Genomic DNA, 13,283 nt, shown 5'->3' on the forward strand with positions numbered 1-13,283 from the left:
ACTCATGAATATCGTACCTACTACGACGACATAACGTCTCGTAAACGAGAAACAACCTGAAGTAAGTTAACTACCTGTACCTAGTTAAAAACTTGTAAAGTATAAAAAATAGGTATTAGATAGGTAAGTGTAGCCAGCCGATTTGCTGTCGATGCGTACTACCTACATGTACGTACGCAGTAGATTGCGGAGCGTTGTTATCGCATTATTCGCTGTACATTGCGTGCTCAAAATTTTCAAAATCTGAATTTTCTTATTTCCGACGTAATTGGTATTTAAAATATCGTTGTGGAAACTAAATTTAACCTCTTCATGCAGTTTTCGGTATCATGTCCCTTACACCCAGTATGTACGTGGATACGTGCACACTTTTTTGAAGTATAAGCAAATCTTGGACGTTAGTACGTCCCCAAAAGATTAAAGAAAGAGACGGCCGCGTGGCGCAGTGGGTAGTGACCCTGCTTTCTGCATTCACGGCTGTGGGTTCGATTCCCACAACTGGAAAATATTTGTGTGATGAGATTGAGTGTTTTTAAGTGTCTGTGTGTATTTATACATTATATAAGTGTATATGTAGCGTATTTATACATTATACATTTATATGTAGTATATAATTGTATATTAATATTATAATATCAACTATCTTAGCACCCATAACACAAGCTACTCTGTATGCTTACTTTGAGGCTAGATAGTGATGTGTATTGTTTAAGTATATTTATAATAATAATAAAAAAAAGATTACCCCATTTCTTAACCACGCGTACCCATAGGCATAAACCGTGCACCGTTCACCGTTTGTGACACGTGATATTTAATTTCTTAAAATGCACACAACCGAAAAACGTTACTATACGTTCCCTTTTAAGATAACGTACTATAGTAACGGATATTTTAGTTTAGGTATTTCAGTTATAACGATACCTACTTGATATCGTTCCGATGCCCGCCGTTAACTTCTCAACCCTACTGATTGTCTTTGATTCATAGTCGGCCATTATTGTTGTGTAAAAAAGTCATCTAAGAAAATTTCGACCATAAATAAGTTCATTGTATGAAGACCGGATGGTGAACGATGAATTGAAATAATTCATGAAGATTGCGTATTGTTTATGCAAAACGACAGTAAAACTATATTTATAATATTATCAAATTTACGTCAAACTTGAAAATAATGCATATATTTTAACAACGTTTTAATTCTTTTACTTAAAACATTAAAGAAGCATTAATTTTTACGAAAAATATCTACTATTGAAGAAAATAGCGTGAGAAAATGGTACATGCAACTCAAGTAACAAAACGCAATTAACGAATTTAACCAAGGGCTATTTGGACTATTTGGTTATCTCCCTGTTGTCTGTGTTGGCTAGTGTCAAATTAACGTGATATCCTATTAGTCTGTGGTGAAACATAGCATATTAATAACCTGTGGATTAGAAATTTTAATTTATCAAAACAAAACAATAATTTTATTTTTCAGGTTAAAGAGTATATTTAAAAATTGAGCAAAGTTTTACTAATTTTTAGTGGTCTTATGAGCAAAGTTTACTTCGTTTGTGTTATTGTTACTCAAAACTATAAAAGTAAACAAAAAAGAAAACTACCTTTATCTACTTTTGTCGATGTCCATTTCTTAAGAAGTTTCTCATTAAAACAACCCATAACTCCACGTCCACGCCCATGGCAGAGCTAGGGTGGTTAGCGTAACTACAAGTGGTTAACTACAGTTAGCCAACTGAAGAACAATGGCCGATTAATTAGTGGTCGCGCTACTTATCTACTACATGTCCCTGCTGCCAGTTATAGCAATAATTTCTTTGTTGGGAAGTATTTAGCACATCCTGGCTGCGCAAAAGGGGAGGGTGGGCATTACCTCTGTCTCTTAAAAAAGTCCGCATGTTATTTTTATCCCAGTGTTAATCTCTAAGTCTCTTATGAGTCAGCACTAATATAGGTTTACCTAAGTGTGTGATGAGTGACTTCACAAGCAGACTTATTATTAAAGGATTTGAACAGTTCTTTAGGGTGTTTTATTCCTGGATTGCTTCACCAGCCAACAACAGTGTCATAATAACAATGGGTCCGCAAATTCAAACCATTCAAAATCCTCTACTGAGAGCAAAATGTTACTCTTATTTTTTTATTCTTTACAAGTTAGGCTGAAAATCCACAACCCTTTCAGTTGCTACATGTCATCGCACCGGAATGCTAAATCGCTTGGTCTCAATTGGTCCAGCCGGGGATCAAACACAGGACCTCCGGAACATTAATTATCATTAACATCTGATAGTGGTATATTATACATTATCACCATAATATTACCAATCCACATTGGAGCAGGTTTTTGTTTTATTCTTTACAAGTTAGCCCTTGACCACAATGTCACCTGATGGTAAGTGATGATGTAATCTAAGATGGTAACAGGCTACCTTGTTAGGAGTAGGAAGGCAATCCACACCCCTTTTGGTTTCTACATGGCATTGTACCGGAATGCTAAATCTCTTGGCAGTACGTCTTTGCTGGTAGGGTGGAAACTGGCCGAAGCCTTCCACCAGCCAGACCTAAACCAATTGAGAAAACCTCAATCGGCCCAGCCGGGGATCGAACCCAGGTCACCACTGTTAATGTTTTTCTCTCAAAGATTCTATCTAAGTTTTAGTATAAAATATTAATTTTTTATTTAATTTCAGACTAAATTGATTACTATGAACAGACCATTACGATGAACCACTGATATTGACACAGAGACATGAAGATGAGTGCTTTGACAACAAGACTGACTAGCTGAGCCAGCTTTAAGAATTATGTGGTGTGTGGTGTGTGTGTGTAATCCCAGGAGCTCTCTATGTCAGCCATCCATCTATATTCTTACTCATTTTTGTTAATTATAAAATAAATTTGATTATTTATAGTATGTAACTTCATTGTACCTATCCTGTGATTGACTGAAGCTGTTAGAAAGGTTGCATCTGTAATAATTTATTTACGGTAAAACATATTTAAAAAATAAATATGATTTAACATTTAAGTATGGCCAATATGTTGTAAAGTACAGTGGGCAGGGCTGAACTTATGATCCCTCAGTGTCGAGTCGACCCCTTTTTGGTGTAGCTAGTTAGGCTTCAGCAGATTTATATTCTAATTTGGTAATACTCTTTTTTTCTGATTTAAGGAAATATACTATTCATCAAAACAGTGTCTGCAAGTACTGTACAGGCCGACTGTTTGGATGAGAAGTATATATTTGATTATTTTTTCAGCTTTGTGGTTTCAGGGTTTAAAAAATGTCTATCTGAAAGTCTATGTCTACTGTATTTATTATTATTATAATAAATAAACTTGAATTTTTTTTTTTTATAAACTTCCAACCCCTATTTCACCCTCAGAGGTGTCATTTTCACAATTCTTAGAATACTAGTAGTCTAGATACTGTGATAAAAAGATACAGTTTGTGAGATTGTAGGGGTAAGCACTGAACCTACTGAACCAATTTTGAAGATTATTTTACTAATAAAAATCCACATTTGAGTATTATAGGCCATGTACTCCTTCCCACAGGAACAGGAATTCTGTGGGTGAAACTGCAGGGGGGCGAACGTACACATGTATTAAACAGCGATATTCAAAATAATATATTGAATTCAAAAATGTATTTTCTACAACTACACTTTTTTGAATAATTTATTTAATTATTGTAATGGTAAAAAAAAATATTAATAGTAAAATGTTAAACTGAAAGCTTTAGTTTTGGAAAAGACTACAACAAAACAAACTCAGCAAAGTAAGTATTCTTTTATTTTCAAATATCAAAATCCAACCAAATTAAATATCATCAGCATTTCACAATCTATGCAAATATTTTGATAATACACACACATTTATGATTTGAACAGAACAGGGTCATCATTACAATATCCTATCAGCTAAAAGCCTTTGCCATCTTTTCTTCAGCACACCAATATGTTATTCCACTGTATTGCAGGTGCTATTTGCAATATTGGAGTCTGCAGTTATAGGGCATATTCCAAATCTCCTGTAAAGCAAAATTGTTAATATTGAGCATATTATAAAATACACACATCACTATTTAGTCTCAAAGTAAGTGTAGTTTGTGTACTAAGATAATATAGCGGACAGACAAGCTTCGCTTTGACTCATTCCCTATTCCTATCCTATTCTACTCCCACCCATTGGCTTATCTAGTATAATTTCCTATTCAGTAGCTCAGAATCCTAGGACTCCTAGGGTGGGCATGCACCAATGGAAAATGTAAATGTACCTATGAGCGATGACGAAAGAGTTCGTTTGGCATAATCATACTTTTAAAAATGAAATTCGATTCCTTTTTGCTTAATAGCCAGCAAACTTAAGTAAACTTAACTAAACCACACACATAAGCCCAGGAACACAAATCCAAACACATTGGATACAACAACATGCAAGATGTCGCAGAAATCTACAACATGATAAGGTATTAAATATCGTAGGTAGTGAGTTTATGTCTCTCTAAGGATATGGACTTATCGTCTCTTTGTCTAGTACGTCCAAAGAAGTGTGTGTAAGACATTAGATGCTGGAAGAAAGATGCTGTTTGATCCCCAGTTCTTGGAGGAGTGAGATGTTGTTTCGAAACTGTGTCCAGGATATGCAAGCGTTCTTCTACAACACATTTCTAGAGTGTGTATCTTCTTTTTCTCACTTTCTCTCAGAGTCCAAGTCTCAGCATCCTATATAAATCGATTAATAGCACTGAATTAACTTCATTGTTTTGACTTTATAGGTTCACTGCAAAGAATATATTATTTATTACTCTTTCTAAGAGAGTTCATTGTTTACAAACAAAGCACTAAACACTTCGCCAAGTTTCGTCCTAAAAATGCTAACTGTGGTCGGGGAGACTGAATTGAGAGATTTAGAATGGAAAAAAACATTAATTTTAGATATTTAATAAAATATAAATAATTATTTTGGAATTTTGGACATCCACAATTTGTCCGTTTTACGATCAAAGGTGACTCAAGACCCATCGTAAGTTTTTGACATAAGCCATGAACATAAAACTTTACACAATTCGAAGACAATCGCAAATAACTGTCAAATCATATCAAATCATTCACTCTTCGTATAAAAATAACGATCTAATCGTAATGAACTAACTATGCCCAACCGATGGCTTTCCATTGGCTTACACAATCCGAAATAGCTACGTATTAAGCGTTAGAAGGTTTGAATTTAGCCACCTAGCAATATTTCTGAGCCCTTTCTCAGCGTGGTAACGGACATCTTCCCAAGAGTTATCAGTAAATACAATTGCAGTATCATCTGCGTACGAGAAAATATGTCCATTTCTTATCTTGAGATTGCAAAGTTCATTAATGTACACCAAAAATAAAGTAGGGCCAAGAACGCTTCCCTGGGGGACACCGTAATTGATATTTAATTCATTACTGATGTATTTATCAATCTTAACCATTTGAGTACGACCACTTAAGTAGCTCTGGAACAAAGATAATGTTGTATCTCTCATTCCGATAGATTCTAGTTTATGTAAGAGTATGGGAACAGAAACAGTGTCAAATGCCTTTTTTAGATCAAGGAAGACAGTAAGACATTTCTTGTTAGTATCCAGTTTTTCTATTATTAGTGTAGTAAGATTTGTGACAGCATCTTCAGTGGATTTTCCTCGCCTAAAACCAAACTGAGATTTTGATAGTATAGTGCGTTGTTCTAGGTAGCTTAGTAGTCGGTTATTAATTATTTTTTCTATTATTTTTGAGATAGCAGGGAGTACTGAAATCGGTCTGTAGTTGCTGACATCATCTCTGTTACCACATTTATGCACAGGTGTTATGACTGATTTTTTTAAGAGTGAGGGGAAAATACCTGTACTAAAACATAGATTTGCAAGGTGCACAATAATAGGAGTTATTAAGTTATTAGCAAGTTTGAGGAATTCCGTAGGAATGTTATCCCATCCCGACGCACTACTGGTCTTCAGGCTCATAAGTATTGCACTAACTTCTTTGACATCTGTGTCGAGCAAGCCAAAAGAAGAATAGTGTGTGTAGGATGTGGTAACTTGCGTAGATGATAGTTGCTGCATTTTTATTTTGAAGAATATCTTTGGCCAAGGATTCCCCAATACTGACAAGAAAAGAATTATTAAGTTATAACAAAAATTTCGATACCTTTTATATACATTTTTTAAATTTTCGTCGGATGGGTTGTGACGCACTCTTTTTTGTAATTTATTTCTATGTCGAATGCAGCGCAGAATTCCTGGAGCTATCCATGGTTTAATAACGCGTTTATTTTTAGGTAGTAGTATAGTTCTAGTGTTTTTATCTAATGAATCCTTAATTTCATTTGTTAACTTTTCAATTAATAGTTCTGGTTTATTGTTACTAAGTAGAGTATATAAATTTTTATTAGCAAAATTTTGTAGTGCTTCATTATAGTCTGTAATAGTTTTCATTTTTGGGCATCGTCTGTCATCGTTTGATAAGCATAAAAGTACCATGAGGTGATCGGTGATAGTAGTATTCAATACGGCTATAAACGCAGAATGTTTAGATTTTTCCAATTTTAGGAGAATATGATCTAGACAATTGTCTTGTCGGGTTGGAAACGAATGACCAGGAAGCAGACCATGATGAGTAATCATATTCAGATAACTTATTCTATTATTGCGTTCGTTAGTATTTTCTAAGGATTTTGGTATAGTGTTTATATTTATGTCACCCGTTACGGTAATATTTTTGTAAGATTTAATTTTTTCTAGATGTAAGTTTAATGACTGAATGAAGCAGTCTGCATTGTTATTTGACGGTGAGCGATAAATACCTAAAATGAGAATATTGTTATTTATAGTTAACTGTAAGCAGGATGCATGAGTAAGCTGGATTTCTGTTACATTAAAGTAAAGCGAATTTTTTATATACATAACTACACCATCACATTAATTTTAAATGAGGTTGATACGAAAGATGAATAATTTGTAAGTTGTGGTAAAGTTTTATCCTTATTGAGCCAGCATTCAGACGTTAGGCTCACTATTTAATTGTGATAAGACCACTTGAAGATCATCAAAGTTAGAGTAAACGCTTCTGATATTTTTCGTTATGATAGTAATGTCCTTATTTTAATACTAGTGTGATTAGGAAGGTCACAAATGTCAGATTGCACTGCTTTAGATATTTCTGCATTGTCTATATCTGCTTGTGTTCGTGACGTATTATCCATAATGTAGTTTAAGAGAACTGAATTTAGTTACCATTACAAAGAATTGCATGAAAAGATACATTTGAATGTAGTAATACGAAATTAGTTTACCTCTACGTTGTGAAGTAGTGTAAGTGGGTTCTAAGTGGGTGTGTAATAGTATGATAACGTGTACATTGATTTTTATGTTAAGTGTGTTTAGAACATACGTGTGTGCTTTAATACACAAAAACATAAGATGAGTGATAGTAGTAGAAATTAGTGGAATAATCTTATTTACAAAAAAAAATATTATACGTGTAAAAAAATACATACCTGTAATTTTTAGATTTTGCCGCGCATGGCCATTTGATGTTTTAAAGAGTTCTGTGGTCATGCACGGTTTTATTCTGTCAAATGTCAATGTCAAATGTCAGCTGTCAAATTGAAAAAGTGTGGTTGACGACTGAATTGTTTAGAGGTTAAAAGTTAAAACTAATTTGAAACGTTTTGTAATTTAAATAGCTTTATATTGTTTATTTAAAGATTGTGCTTGTGAAGGATTATAACATAAAATGTCGTTTCTTTGATAACTTTCAGGTATGTGTTTTGATATGTAACTTTCAATTACTTGTACAGTAGACATTATTTAAAAAAATAAATAAAATCTTTGATAACTTTCAGAGCAACATATTTGATTTAAAAACTTCACAAACATCCCAGAATAGAACATTATAAAACGACATTTTTGTTCATAAAGAGCATCATAAGAAAAAATGGAAAAACTTTGTTTCGTGTTTACAATACTCCCGGCCAATGATGGAAAATTAAACATGTTTGGTATAACATCTATATGTACAAGTGAAGACAAAGTGTACGCTATACCACAAGATCGTCAGGGTATTTCACATCACAAAGAAATTATGAAAACGGCTGCTTTTGCTAGGGTAAAAAACAGCATAAAGAAAAGATATCAGACACGAAGAATTTGGATAACAATGACAGAAGAACTTAAGAAAATCTACATAGACGAGGATGATAATCTACATTTTGAAGACCAATATCTTGAGGAAATAAACCAGGAACAAACTGCGACTGCACCAGGTAGCGAGACAAGTGTATTGGAAAAAATATTTGAAAAATTAATGCTACAAGAATCTAAACAGCAAAACGTAAAACACATTGCAGAGAGGTTTATCATTGAAAAATTCACCAGCAAAAATTCAAATGCAATCCAATGGATTGAAACTTTCGAAAAAGAATGCCAACGTTTTGATGTAATAGATGACTGTAAAAAAATTGAAATACTTAGACTATTTATGGATAAAAGTTGTACAGATTGGTACAGTTCTATGATTATAAAATTGACCATGGAGTCGGAATGGAAAATATGGAAAACCAAATTCTGCGAATCATTCTCTAACAAAGGGTGGAGCCAAATTACCTATGCTTTATCATTCAAATATAAAGAAGGATTACTAGTGGATTACGCCATAAGGAAAGAAAAAGTACTATTGGATATGAGAAAATCAATTGATACAGGTACCCTAATAGACCTCATTGCAGCCGGTTTGCCAGAAAATGTACTTAACAAAATTGATAGAGAAATATTGAAAGATACAGTGGATCTCTTTAATGAACTGGGAAAGTTTGAACATTTGGTAAATAAAAAGAATTATTCAAACTATAGAAAATATGGAAATTTAAGAGGCAATATCAAAAATGAAGATAAAAGCCCATGTAAAACTTGTGAAAAGTTAAATAAAGGGATTCGTTACCACCCGGAGTATTCTTGCTGGTTTAAAACAAGAGAAGAGGATAAAACAAAAGAGAAAAACATAAAACATGTGAACAACTCTGTGATAGAAGCTGAGTTACATGAAACCGAACAAAAAAACTAATAGTGACACCATTAATAAAAGTCAAACTGCTAATAAATGATAAATTAGAAATTTATGGAGTATATGATTCTGGGTCAAATGTCTCCCTAATTAATTCAAAGCTATTAAAAATAAAAGGCAAAGGAAACATTTGTGAACATGAAGCAAGTTTGGTAACAATTAATGGTGTTAAAAAGACAAGTGGTTTGACAAATTTGAAAATTAAAATATTTGAAATAGAAGAAAATGTTGAAGTATACATTATAGATAAACAAAATTTTAAATATGATTTTTTAATTGGATTGGACATGATAACGAAGTTCAAGCTAATACAAAATGAAGACTTAAACATTACCCAAAAAATAAAAAATCTGAATAAAGAGAAAATAGAAGATAGTCCAAAAACTATTGCTCAAGAGGAAATACCAGACAACAAAGATATGCTGAACAAATACACAGTTAATTTTAATGAACATGTAAAAGAAGAAGAATTCAAAATAAATGTTAGTCATTTAAATAAATATCAGAAAACAGAAATAAATAAATTGATCAACAAATTTAACAGTGTTTTTGCAAAAAATAAATTTGATGTTGGAACAGTTAATGAATATGAAGCCAGAATAGATTTATTAGTAGACAAATACTGCAGCAAAAGGCCCTACAGGTGCACAATGGAAGATAAAAAAGAAATAGAAGAACAAATAGGGAAATTATTAGACAGCAAACTTATAGAAGAATCCTATAGTCCATTTGCTGCACCTGTCACATTAGCATTTAAAAAAGAGGAAAATAAAAAATCCAGATTATGTATAGACTTCAGAGATTTAAACAAGATTGTAGTTCCAGAAGCTCAACCATTTCCTTTAATAGAAGACTTGATGACTAAAACCAGGAATTGCAATTTTTATTCAACACTTGATATAAACTCTGCCTTTTGGTCTATCCCTTTACGGGTAGAAGACAGGAAAAAGACAGGGTTTGTAACACAAGAGGGCCACTTCCAATGGACGTGTCTTCCTTTTGGTCTGAAAACTGCGCCAGCTATTTTCCAGAGGATTCTGAGTAATATACTAAGAAAACACAAACTCACAAATTTTGCTGTGAATTACATAGACGACATATTGGTATTTTCAAAATCCTTTGATGAACATATCCATCACCTAACACAACTGATGGAAGCCATAAAAACAGAAGGATTCAGACTAAAATTTAAAAAGTGCACATTTGCATCAGACTCTGTGAAATATCTGGGCCATATAATTCAAAACAATTCTGTTAAACCAGTAAAAGATAATCTCATATCAATAAGAAATTTTCCTACTCCAAAATCACAAAAGAATGTAAGACAGTTTCTAGGTAAAATTAATTTTTATAATGAATACATACCAGAAGTGCGATAATATTAGATCCACTTCATAATTTACTTAGGAAAAATCAATCATTTTTTTGGTCTGACCTATGTCAGGAATCCTTTGAAAAAATAAAAAATCTTCTATGCTCTCAACTAGTTCTACAAATTTTTGATAAAGATTTACCAATTAATATTTACACAGATGCTTCGATAGAGGGTGTTGGGGCAATTTTAAAACAGGTGCAGCCAGATGGAAACGAGAAACCAGTAGCTTACTTTTCTAAGAAACTAAATGGAGCTCAAAAGAAAAAAAAGGCGATATACCTGGAGTGCTTGGCCATTAGAGAAGCGGTACGATATTGGCAATATTGGCTGATTGGAAAGTCGTTTACAGTTTACTCTGACCATAAACCACTAGAAAATATGAATTTGAAATCGAGAACTGATGAAGAATTGGGTGACTTGACGTATTATCTATCCCAATATGATTTTAATATTAAATATGCTCCAGGAAAAGAAAATTTGGAAGCTGATTGTCTTAGTAGAAACCCTGTGTTGGAATCAAATGAAAACACAGATGAACAATTAAAGATTGTCAATTTGGTTACCTTAGAGGATATTTTAAAAGATCAGACACAAAATGAAGAAATACAAAAAAATAAAGAAAAAGTTTTGCATAAACAAAACATATGCTATAAAAAAGTCAGAAACAGAGAAAAAATAATATTATCTGAAGAATTCAGTATCAAATTTTTAAAAAATATACATGCAAATTTGTGTCACATTGGAATAAGGCAAATGCAGGACACAATCAGTTCAGTGTACATAGCAAGAAATCTCACGAAAAATATTAGAAAAATATGTAGAGAGTGTGAGGTTTGTATAAGAAATAAATCAAGAGGTCAGTACAAATTTGGATTTATGTCTCATTTAGGTCCAGCCAGAAAGCCATTCGATATCGTCTCTATAGACACAATAGGTGGTTTTGGAGGGTCGAGATCTACCAAAAAATATCTACACTTATTGGTGGATCATTTCTCAAGATACGCATTTATTTTAACTTCAAAAACTCAAAGTGCAAACGATTTTATCAAGCTAGTGAAAAATATCTCAGAAACAGAGGACATTGGTATGCTGCTTACCGATCAATATCCAGGTATCAATTCGAAAGAATTTAAGGAATTCTTGAACGAGAAAGAGATAACTTTGGTATTTACTGCAGTGAACGCACCGTTCTCAAATGGTCTAAATGAGAGACTTAATCAAACTTTAGTGAACAAAATCAGATGCAAAATTAATGAAGACAAAGCTAAGAGAGCATGGACAACAATAGCTCATGAATGTGTGACGAAATATAATGAAACTATTCACTCAGTTACTGGCTTTTCACCAAGTTATCTTTTATATGGGTCAGATGTCTCAATTTTACCCAAGGAGTTGAAACAAGAAAAAACACAGTATGATTGGGTCAGAGACAGGACTAAAGCACTACAGAATACAATGAAATCACATAACTACAATAAAACACTATTTGACAAAAATAGAAAATTCCATGAATTTCAGGTCGGTGATATGGTTTATGTGGAAAACGGGAACAGGCTAAATAGGAAAAAACTTGATGAACTGAAAATTGGACCATTACGGATTGTTGAAAAAGTTTCAAAATCAATATATAGAGTTGATACAGGGCACAAGAAAACAGAGTCAAATCTTTTTCATGTCACAAAACTAATTCCAATTCCTACCATTCAAGAAGGAGGAAAGAAAGAAGTTAAAGAATTATAGCTGTAATAAAAGAAAATTTACCCCAGTAAATTTTCCTCCTTAGGGGGGGAGATGTAAAAAAATACATACCTGTACCTGTAATTTTTAGATTTTGCCGCGCATGGCCATTTGATGTTTTAAAGAGTTCTGTGGTCATGCACGGTTTTATTCTGTCAATGTCAAATGTCAGCTGTCAAATTGAAAAAGTGTGGTTGACGACTGAATTGTTTAGAGGTTAAAAGTTAAAACTAATTTGAAACGTTTTGTAATTTAAATAGCTTTTTATTGTTTATTTAAAGATTGTGCTTGTGAAGGATTATAACATAAAATGTCGTTTCTTTGATAACTTTCAGGTATGTGTTTTGATATGTAACTTTCAATTACTTGTACAGTAGACATTATTTAAAAAAATAAATAAAATCTTTGATAACTTTCAGAGCAACATATTTGATTTAAAAACTTCACAAACATCCAAGAATAGAACATTATATACGTAATTGAAATAAAATAAATACAACTACATCTAGTCACGATTCTTGCAGTAGGTGTGGGATTTGAGCTTCATTTTTTATAGTAATTATAGCAGAGTTCTCATTCTTCCTTACATACACTTTTCCATATGATGTCCAACAAAATTTGTATGTTTTCGTCTTCACCAGTTCACGCGCAAGAAAATAAAGACGAGCATCTTTAGGGGTAAGTTGGTCCGATATAAAAATCGGGGTCTCTTCTGAGGTGCGGCAACCCAAATTTTTGGCACACAACTTTGATTTATATTTAACATTAAAGTTTTTACACATCTTTAGCATATCGGCTTTTAGTATGGTAGATGATGTTTCAATAACAATAGGTGTGTTTGTGACTCCTTCTCTCTTCCCGCGAACTCTATAAATATCTATTATGTCAGATTTTGTAAGACTACTACCAACAGACTTTGACAAACAGGTCACCATTTCAATTAAATCTTCTTTCGACTCTGTTATCTTTTTAGGCGCATTTTTTATTTCAAAATTGGCTTTTCTGCCGACTCTTAGCAATTCATCCATTTTCTCCTCTAGTGTAAGTATATATTTTCTGTCCTCTTT

The 13,283-nt window shown here is 32.9% G+C and overlaps 1 protein-coding gene and 1 long non-coding RNA gene across 3 annotated transcripts; one reads left to right on the forward strand and one right to left on the reverse strand.

Annotated features, from left to right (window-relative positions):
- Positions 1 to 1,552: 1,552 nt before the first annotated feature.
- On the forward strand, positions 1,553 to 2,914 carry LOC128199803 (uncharacterized). The gene is made up of 2 exons (XR_008252345.1): positions 1,553 to 1,865; positions 2,694 to 2,914. It is a non-coding gene; the product is annotated as an uncharacterized LOC128199803 (long non-coding RNA).
- Positions 2,915 to 3,779: 865 nt separating this feature from the next.
- Positions 3,780 to 6,946, reverse strand: LOC112051825 (uncharacterized). Of its 2 annotated transcripts, none has more exons than XM_052890972.1 (2): positions 4,703 to 6,946; positions 3,780 to 4,036 (listed from the first exon to the last, which is right to left on the reverse strand). In XM_052890972.1, exon 1 carries the CDS (start codon positions 6,944 to 6,946, stop codon positions 5,207 to 5,209), a length of 1,740 nt encoding a protein of 579 aa, XP_052746932.1. In that variant the 3' UTR covers positions 3,780 to 4,036; positions 4,703 to 5,206. The 2 variants fall into 2 exon arrangements, with proteins under 2 accessions (XP_052746932.1, XP_052746931.1); XM_052890971.1 differs by having other exon boundaries at positions 4,283 to 6,946.
- Positions 6,947 to 13,283: the final 6,337 nt, after the last annotated feature.

The sequence above is a fragment of the Bicyclus anynana genome, unplaced genomic scaffold (assembly GCF_947172395.1).
Source record: "Bicyclus anynana unplaced genomic scaffold, ilBicAnyn1.1 scaffold_38, whole genome shotgun sequence".
In the NCBI taxonomy this organism is placed as follows: domain Eukaryota; kingdom Metazoa; phylum Arthropoda; class Insecta; order Lepidoptera; family Nymphalidae; genus Bicyclus; species Bicyclus anynana.